Genomic DNA, 9,724 nt, shown 5'->3' with positions numbered 1-9,724 from the left:
ATAAACATGCACAGCAGTCAGCTCCAACTGTAAACAACCACAGAACAAACTATAGCATCTGCACTGAGTGTGAACCTCCATGGGAAACTGTCTCCTCCCAGTATTGTGCCTGACAATTATGAATCAAACAGAGGAGGTAAGGCGGTCTTACAATGATGATTTGGAACTGTGAGCCAATGAGTAAGATTAGAGGCACAAAGACGGTCTTCCTAATCAACAAGAAGATAACTGCTAGAAAGAAAAATATGTTCCTTGCTTGAAATTAACTGCCACACATTCCCAACCTACACAAAGCTGTCATGGAGGACATCTAAATCTGTCCTTGTTTGTAACATGTGTTGTGACAAGATTTGACAGTTTATCAGAGAACGATAATTGCCACCTAAACACCTAGCATTTTGTCAACTGTAAGTGTGTTTAGTGAAAGCATTTATTTAACTTAAAATACAACCATTTTCCTCGCTTTCAGAAATGACTGCCTGGATTTCTTTTCTTCTCAACTGATCAAACTGCATCAGAATTGTCTTTGAATTATTTATGCCAGAATGGCGAAGAGTAAAGAAACAACCAGTAAACCAAGAAACTATTGAGAAGGAAACTATATATATGATATATAGATGATATTTAAGTACTCCTGTTTTGGGAAGACCTTTATGTGTTATCCAGTATGCATTATCGCTACATGAATCTTTCCAGAAGCAGTTGGTGATAAGGTAGTTGTCTTCCTCAACCCATGGAACAAAGAGAACAATGTGAAATCCCAAGTTAGAAAAATGTCACAATGACCATTAATGTCATCACAGTCTATGACATCACAATCTATGACATCACAATCTATGACATCAGTGGTGCATTTCTGGATTTCAGAGCTTGATTTCAGCAACAGGACATTTGGGCTCATTTTTATTCTTCATTGTAGTTACTTGGTAAGTAAGAAAATTTTATGCAAGCATTTATGCACACATTTTCCCCCCTCATCATTCTCGTAAACTAGGAGATGGAGTGGAGAAGGGGCCTAAAGTAACAGAGCAGAAAAGTATAGCATACTTGGAAATCTAAGAAGCCCACATCCTAGTATGCACTGAGCTTTAGCAAGTCAGTGTATTATGGATAACTTGTTTCTCTGGTCCAGGGTTCCCTAGCTGTGAACTGGGATATAGAATGACGGGATGATCTCTGAGGGCATTGCCATCTTTAACATATGATAACTCTAGACAAAGCCCTGGAATTATGAGGTAAAGCAACAGCCAGATCTTGGAACAAAAATAACAGTGATTCAAAAATGGCTTCTACTTAACATCTCAAGAAAAATACAACCAGCAAATGTTTATATTAGCATTTAGTCCTATTTATGTAATATTAAATCTATTTGAAACTCTGTTTTGTTTTTCATTAAAAACTGAAAATGTGTGTCATACTGAGAACACTAAAAGAAAAATCAATTTAATTGAAGCTGCAAGTACTTTTTAGTGCTTCTAAATTAAGCTGCAGGATTTTCTGTACAAATCACTGTATGTGGCTCCTTGGGCATGAATTACACGGCACAGGTGTCTCTCCGTTGGATTTGTTTTTAAGAAAGAACATGAATGAAGATTTGTGAACAGAAAGCATTTGGCATGCACTGTCAATCACAAAGAACGTGAACGAAGAGAAAAGAAGGTATTTTCATGTCAAGAGGGATGTGCTTAAGTCATTAGCATGCTGTTTTGATGTAGCATTTTAACGTGGGCAATGTTAGTTTAATTATTATATGACTATAATAATATCTCATTAAATGTATAAAACTAAAACTGTATAACCAAGTAATACATTTTTCATACTGCTGTAGACCATAAATGTTTTCCTACTTATTGATGACCACTTGCTTGTCCCAGAATCTGTTTCTCTAAACATGTAGGTTAGTTAATATTTGCAACTCATTGTCTTACACCCCAACACACATGTCCAAGCCTTACACATTGTGAAGTGATGTTGCTATCTACAAACATGTTTCCCTACATTCACAGCTGTGCAAGGATATATATGGTGCATACAGCTGCAGAATTTGATACTTCTGCAAAAAGTAAAACAACTGACACACGGGAGTTGCTCTTGGAACATTTATTTAATTAACACAGCAAGTATCCTGGAGGTACTTTCAAATACTCTGGAATGGATTCCCATTTCTACCATTTTCAACCTTCTTTGCTTTTTCACTCTGTTGGAAATGGACTAGACACTTTGTACGTACTCCTCCAGCCTGAAACTTTCCATTTAAATTCATCTGAGAACCTTGCTTTGTGTTTTAGTGTATTTAAATTTAAAGTTCCTAAAAGTTAATAATAACAATTGGCCAGGCAGTGGCCCATGCCTTTAATTCCAGCACTCATGAAGCAGAGGCGGTCTGTCTCTGAATTGAGGCAAGTTCTGTTCCAGGACAACCAGGGATACCCAGGGAAACCCTTCCGGAAAAAACCAAAAAACAAGAAAAATTAATAATAATAATAACAGTAGGAAAATTCCCATAGAGTAGAGAGTCTTCTTAATTTGAAAGTGCACAGCGGGTGCCAATCAAGCCTTTTGTTTTGTTTTGTTTTTTCAAAATACTTTGGCTCAGATTAGCACAACCGTTACGGAAAGGGCAGTAACGGCTTCATAATCACCTGCTATGCAATCGCCGGAAGCTGTTAGGGTCTGTGGTCCAAGTTCCATTCCAAGGCGGCAGAGGGAAAAGCTGAATCTAGGATCTTTGGTTAAGATGCCAAACATCAAAATCTTCAGTGGCAGCTCCCACCAGGACTTATCCCAGAAGATTACTGAGCGCCTGGGACTGGAGCTCGGCAAGGTGGTCACTAAGAAATTCAGTAACCAGGAGACCTGCGTAGAAATCGGTGAGAGTGTGCGCGGAGAGGATGTCTACATCGTTCAGAGCGGTTGTGGCGAAATCAACGACAGTCTAATGGAACTTCTGATCATGATTAATGCTTGCAAGATCGCTTCCGCCAGCCGGGTGACTGCGGTCATCCCGTGCTTCCCTTATGCCCGTCAGGATAAGAAGGATAAGAGCCGGGCCCCCATCTCTGCGAAGCTCGTAGCGAATATGCTGTCTATAGCAGGTGCAGATCATATCATCACCATGGACCTACACGCTTCCCAGATTCAGGGCTTTTTCGACATCCCAGTAGACAACTTGTATGCAGAGCCAGCTGTCCTGAAGTGGATCAGGGAGAATATTTCTGAATGGAGGAACTGCACCGTTGTCTCTCCTGATGCTGGCGGGGCCAAGAGGGTCACTTCCATCGCCGACCATCTGAATGTGGATTTTGCCCTGATCCACAAGGAACGGAAGAAAGCCAATGAGGTGGACCGCATGGTGCTTGTGGGCGATGTGAAGGACCGGGTGGCTATCCTTGTGGATGACATGGCTGACACTTGTGGTACAATCTGTCACGCGGCTGACAAGCTTCTCTCAGCGGGAGCCACCAGGGTTTATGCCATCCTGACTCACGGAATCTTCTCCGGCCCAGCCATTGCTCGCATCAACGGTGGGGGCTTTGAGGCAGTAGTGGTCACTAACACCATTCCTCAGGAGGACAAGATGAAGCACTGCCCCAAAATCCAGGTGATTGACATCTCCATGATTCTGGCAGAAGCCATCCGAAGAACCCATAACGGAGAGTCTGTTTCCTACCTGTTCAGTCATGTCCCTTTGTGACGAACTGACGTGCATTTTTTAAATGCAGTAAGATAAAATGAAAATAAACCCTGTTCAGCATTTTGCCTCTGTATTTGATGGAATGTTCAATAGGAGACCCATGAGTCCACTGTGGCCCTGAGGGAGGGGATGGTGGAGTTCCCTAGCCTGGTTCATCCTGGCTGCTTTGACTCTGTGAGTGTTGAAGCTCTCACAAAGCCCATTCCTGCAAGGTTTCTCATCTCCCAGCATGCCGCATCTAGCTGCGTGTGGACAAATCAGCTAGGATGCTGCTTGATCTATCAAACACCATCACATGCAGCAAGTTCACCAGGATCTGCGGAAACTTCAGCAAGCACCCAGGGCACTCCCAGCACCTCTCCTGGATTCGAAATACACTAGAAGCAAGGGCAGCACCCGCGGGGTCTCTGCCAGCCTTGGGATCGTACTCAGTGGAGTCGCCTTTCACTTTAGCTTCCTGCCCAGGCATCCTCTTCCCGGGCGAATATGCAACTGGGTTGCACTGTTGACACTTTGTGGAAAGCGGTGTCTCTGATAGGTAACCTGTAATATTTACACAGGGTGTTTTTTCTGTGGCTGCCTACAACCCCCATGGTTGTTTAGGTAGCATGCAGCGCCTTCCAGTTAGTTTCAATATTTCTGTTGTGTCCTGAGACAATGCTCTCACGTCTTTTAAGGAGAGACGGTGCAGTGTCTGGGTGTGTAGGGAAGTGCATGCCTACTAAGATTGTGTGACATTTCCCAACTCCGGGAAAATAGAGAAATGCCCCAAGAATTTCTAAAGGCTAAAACAAAAACACGATAGGTTTAAAGAAGCAGTCAGTATGCAAGCATCTATTTGGCTTCTCATGTGAGCTGCTAGGTAATAAGCAAGATGAAATATCATCTCTTTATTCTAAAGAAAGAGTTTAAGCCCAACTTCCTGTGCTTATTCCGATTTGAAGACAGTATTAAGGCAGATCTTTTTTCACATTGAAGGATTAAGAAACCTTACCATTATGGTTCCTTCCAAAACGTATTGCTTGAAGTTACTAAACTCTCAGTATTTGGGAAGCCAAGGCAGGAAGATCCAGAGCTCAAGGTGCTTATGCTACATAGTGAGGGTCAGGCCAGACAGCCTGAGATACACAGTGAGACTGTATCTCATGTACATTCACATAATATATATGAATGGATAGATAGATGGATAGATAGATAGATGCCCATATCCTAAAGAAATAAAATCTATCGCTAGTAATAAAACCCCCATGCAAACTTTAAAAACTTTTGCTGAGGAATACAGGAAACACCTGAAATGAGTGCACCAGAAGCCTGACTAGGAAGAATGAAATTGTGCTCAGAGCTTCTTCAAATTATCTATTTGGCAAAAACCCAGTTAAGATCCTTACAGGGATTTTTTAATAAAGCAAACTGGACAGGCTTTTTTCAAAGTTTGTCTGGGGGAAAAGGTGAGCAGGATTCATCAAGGACTTGTGGAGAGTGTGTTTTGTTACAGTATATTAAAACATAAAACTATAGTATTAGAAACAGGAATGTACACACACTCCTGCAGAATTTAGATTCTCTATACACACCCATGTACACATGCAGGAATTTCACAGACTCATGTTCCGTGTGATGGAGCAACTGGCCTGGCATGCTACCAGAGGAAGGCCATAGCTGTATCATCTTTAGGACACTCATTCTCATGAGTCCCTATGGAGGTATCTTCCTGATCGCCTGCCTGGGCGTCCATCCTGCTCTGAAGTGGAGAATGAGCCTCTTGACGTAATTTTTAGTGGATTTTATTCAGTTGTTCTTTCCAGGTCATAGCAACGCATATGGGGAATGTCTTCATTCTCCATCTATAGTTTCCTAATGCTACAATCCTTCTGTTTTCCTGAAGAAAACATAAATTCTTTGATTGTGCAAATGAATATATGTAATATATACTACAATGCAACATATACTTTAAGACTCATTGTAACACTATTCCCCTGTTTGAATGAAGCTTTTCAATTTCATACATCCAGTTGAGACAAATTTCTCACAGAATACAAAGTAAATGAAGACTGTCCGTTTATATGGTAAATGACATGTATTTAAATCCACCTAGTTATTGGTAGCCTGTTGTCTGCAACTCTAGAAAACTAATATGATTCTGGTATCAATCTATGGTCATTCCACCCTGAGCATGCCCTATCCCATCGGATTCTGGTACCTGGAAGTAGGATGCTATTATAGAAAAAAAGTAGGAATGAATAGGGATGTATAGAGGCTGGAAGTATTTTAGGGAATGACTGACAAGGCTAGCTGGGCTAGAGAGATGTCTCAACAATGAAGAACACTGTTGCTCTTGCAGAGGACCTAAGTTCAGTTCCAAGCACCCAAACAGGGGCTCAAAAACTGCTGTAACTCCTGTTCCAGAAGATCCAGTGTACTCTTCTGGTCTCTTTGGGCACCAAACGCAGGCAAGTCAAAACACCCATGCACATAAAAAAGAAAAAGCAAGATTGCTTTGAAGTGTATGTGTGTGAGTGTGTACATGCATATGTATTTATTGTATGCATGTGGGTATGTGTGAGTGTATGAGAAGGTATGGTATATGTGTGTGGTGTATATGCATGTGTATGTGTGTTTATGTATATGTTTATGCTGTGAATGTGTATGTATGTGCTTGAGTGCATGTGTGTGCATGTATGTTTCTATATGTGTGTGTGTGTGTGTGACAGAGAGAGAGAGAGGTATATATGTACATAAGGAGACTGTTAACAAAATATAAATATTAAATGTACTTTTAGTGAGACCTGAAAACAAAATGGGGAATAGATTATTGTAAGCTAAAGAAATGTCTGTACTTGTTGTAAAATGGAAGAAAAGTTGTTCTCCTTTGAACAGAAAGCAACCTGGAGGTGGTGAACGTGGACATTTTTGGCTTAAGAGATCCTAGCTTAAACATTGTAGATAGAGTTTTGTTCCCCTTTGCTACTTACGAGAAAGCAGTGGAAGGAGCAACACAGTAAACAAGAGCAGGGAGCCAGAAGCCACTTACTTGGTAAGTTCTCAGCCTAGCTAGATTTGCAAAAGATGCTAAAATGAAGAAATTCGTTGTTGGTAGAGCGTGCTCTGGATAGAAGCCCCAGGGAGTGCCTGAGTAACCTTTTGCAAAAGAAATAGGTATGGGCACAACCAAGCATCTCAGAGAAGGCAGGAACAGAGACTGAAGAGGCAAAAGAATCATAGCTACTCAGCAAGTATGCATCTTCTGGGTTTTCTTACGTTGGATGAAAATTCCTTAATGAAGGATAAACCTAGCAATAATGCAATGTCTTAAATACCAACTTAAGGTTTTCCATTTACTCAAAAAAGCAATGGGCACTCTCATAGGTTTTGTACTATATTTCCAGTAGATGATTGATGCCATGGAAACTGTATATTTGGGGGGAACTGAGCAGCAATGAGCAAAGAAAATTGCACTGTAAAGCATCTACAACTGGAAACCGCAGCATCTTGGGGAGGCTGCATTTTGAGAAATAAGACCTAAATAATATACATCTCTCATTCATCATAAAGATGCCTAATCCCAGATGGGGCAGATGCTAGGGTGGGCCTGGGTGGTAGTGGTGAAAAGAACTGGCTCTGCAGAACCATAAACACAGGATCTCTATGACTCGGGGAAACAGGGATATCCAAGTGGAGTTCCAGTGACGATCCAGAGAAGATGGTGTACGGAAACCAGAGGCCTTGAACAGACTAGTGACTCACTGCAATGAACATTTGCTAGTAAATCCGATAAGACAAAAGGGTACACTGTGTGACACACCAAGGATCCCAGTGCCACCAGGACGAATGAAACAGTGTTGAGAGGTGGGAAAAATAGAGGAGAGAAGTTCTGGTTATGATGTTGTTGTTTTTCTTTCTCTTTTTGTTTGCTTGCTATTTTTGTTTGGTTGTTTTTTTTCTTTTCTTTCGGGGGGCTGCTGAAGGGGGAAAGGGAGGAAGTGGAGGGACTGGAAGGTGAGTAGAATTAGGGTGTATGATGTGAAACTCCCAAAGATTCAATAAAGAAATATGTTAAATAAAAATAGATACCTAATTCTAACCTCATTCACAGTAAAAATGCCTAACCCCTATGCAACAAGGACTGTCTGCAGGAATTCAGAGTGAGTGTAATGTCGAAATGGATCTGGACCATGCGTGTCTCTTATCAGATGGCATGATTAATGGTGTTTTCTTCAGAGTGACTTCATCGAGTGTTTGCTAACATGCTTCCCAGTTCCTAGTACTGTTTCAGAGATGCAGCCAGATGATTATACCATGAGGCATCCTGCAAGAATTAGAAAAGATAAGGCCATGATTGAGTGGTTTTAAATAATACATTTTGTCCAGATTAGTTATTATGCAACTAGTGACATTTCCAGTGGCTTTTATACTCATCATTCTGTTTCCTTCTTTTCCAGGAAAGCCAATAAATTTTTTAAATTTAAATTTATTTTCCTCTCATATATTACATATAAACCACAGTTTCCCCTCCCTGCTTGCTTCTCAGCAACCCCACACACACTCCTCTGTTTCCCTTCAGAAAATGGCAGGGCTCCCAGGGACATCAACCAAACATGGCAATGGCAAGTTGCAATAAAACTCAGCACCTCCCCTCGAACCAGGGCTGGAGGAGACATTCAATAGGAAGAAAGGGTTCCAAAAGCAGGCCAAAGAGTCAGAGACAGCCCCTGCTGCCACAATTAGGAGTCACACAGGAAGATCAAGCTACACAACACAGGTAGAGGGCGGGTCAGACCCACACAGGATTCATGATCGTTGTTCTGTTTCTGTGAGCCCCTAAGAGCACTGCTTAGTTAATTCTGTGGGTTTTTCATGGTGTCTTTGAACTCTCTAGCTCCTACAATCCTTCTTGCCCCTCTTCTGCGGAAACCCATTAAATTTTAATCCTGATTTATTTGTACATACTATGTAATACCTGAGATAACACATCATTTCATGCAAAGGAACAAGATGTCTTTTTGCAACATTAAATGGTCCCTGGTTTGGAAATAAGCAATGACTAGTATTTGTTTTATAGACTGAAAATAAAAATTTCTTCCTTCTTGTTTACTAGTTGGCTTTCCTATTGAACAGCCTTACCTCTTAAAGAAACGTTAAGCAAATGGGCTCTGAGTACTTGGGGAATCACATAAGATGCTAAGGCAAAAACGTGCATATAGTCATCAACTTTTCACTGCTGTGACAAAATACCTGATGTAATTTAAAGGGGGGAAAGGTTCCGATGTGTTCACCTGCATTTGCTTAGATCACATGTTTCTGGACCTCAGCAAAGCAGAACACCATGACAACGGTGGAGAGAGAGAGAGAGAGAGAGAGAGAGAGAGAGAGAGAGAGAGAGAGAGAGAGAGAGAGAGAGAGAGAGAGAGAGAGAGAGAGAGAGAGGGGAAAGAAGAACAGCAAAGGAATGAGAACAAGAGAAGCATGAGAGCTCAGTGAGAGGGAATGAAACGTTCAGACACGAGATTTGCCTTTCTTTTTTGTTGTTTTTTGAGACACAATTTCTCTTTGTAGCTTTGGAGCCCATCCTGGAACTCACTGTGGAGATCAGGCTGGCCTTGTACTCAGAGATCTACCTTTTAAGGGCATGCCCCAGAGACCCACCTCCTCCAACGAGGCCATGCTTTCTAAAAGTCCATTGAACTTCGAATTCATCAAGGGAATCCACTAGTGAATTTAGAACTCATGATCCTATCAGCCCTCAGGAAGCCCTCACCTCTCACATACATACCTCTAAACATGGTCACATTAAAGACAAAGCCCAAAATACGTGAGTCTTTGGGACCATTTCTTATCCAAATTACACACACACACACACACACACACACACATACACACACCACACACATAGCACACACACACCACACACATACACACACTTACACACACCACACATACACACACACATACCACACACACTACACAAACACACCACACACACCACACAAACACACCACACATACACCACACCACACATACATACCACACACA

General features: G+C 41.6%; 1 protein-coding gene and 1 long non-coding RNA gene across 2 annotated transcripts; one reads left to right on the top strand and one right to left on the bottom strand.

Moving 5' to 3' along the window:
* Positions 1 to 1,552: 1,552 nt before the first annotated feature.
* Positions 1,553 to 3,754, top strand: Prps1l1 (phosphoribosyl pyrophosphate synthetase 1 like 1). Its single transcript, XM_005076222.4, has 2 exons — positions 1,553 to 1,659; positions 2,597 to 3,754. Exon 2 carries the CDS (start codon positions 2,648 to 2,650, stop codon positions 3,692 to 3,694), a length of 1,047 nt encoding a protein of 348 aa, XP_005076279.2. The 5' UTR covers positions 1,553 to 1,659; positions 2,597 to 2,647; the 3' UTR covers positions 3,695 to 3,754.
* LOC121139402 lies at positions 2,086 to 2,764 on the bottom strand. The gene is made up of 2 exons (XR_005876363.1): positions 2,643 to 2,764; positions 2,086 to 2,441 (listed from the first exon to the last, which is right to left on the bottom strand). It is a non-coding gene; the product is annotated as an uncharacterized LOC121139402 (long non-coding RNA).
* Positions 3,755 to 9,724: the final 5,970 nt, after the last annotated feature.

This window comes from Mesocricetus auratus, unplaced genomic scaffold, assembly GCF_017639785.1.
Source record: "Mesocricetus auratus isolate SY011 unplaced genomic scaffold, BCM_Maur_2.0 Super-Scaffold_15014, whole genome shotgun sequence".
NCBI classification, from domain to species: Eukaryota; Metazoa; Chordata; class Mammalia; order Rodentia; family Cricetidae; genus Mesocricetus; species Mesocricetus auratus.
Note: the sequence above shows the minus strand (reverse complement) of the source record. Positions and strands in the feature narration are given on the sequence as shown.

What these genes read in the sequence shown, in the direction of transcription:
- Prps1l1 (XM_005076222.4), top strand. Translation starts at nt 2,648, where the DNA reads ATGCAATCGCCGGAAGCTGTTAGGGTCTGTGGTCCAAGTTCCATTCCA.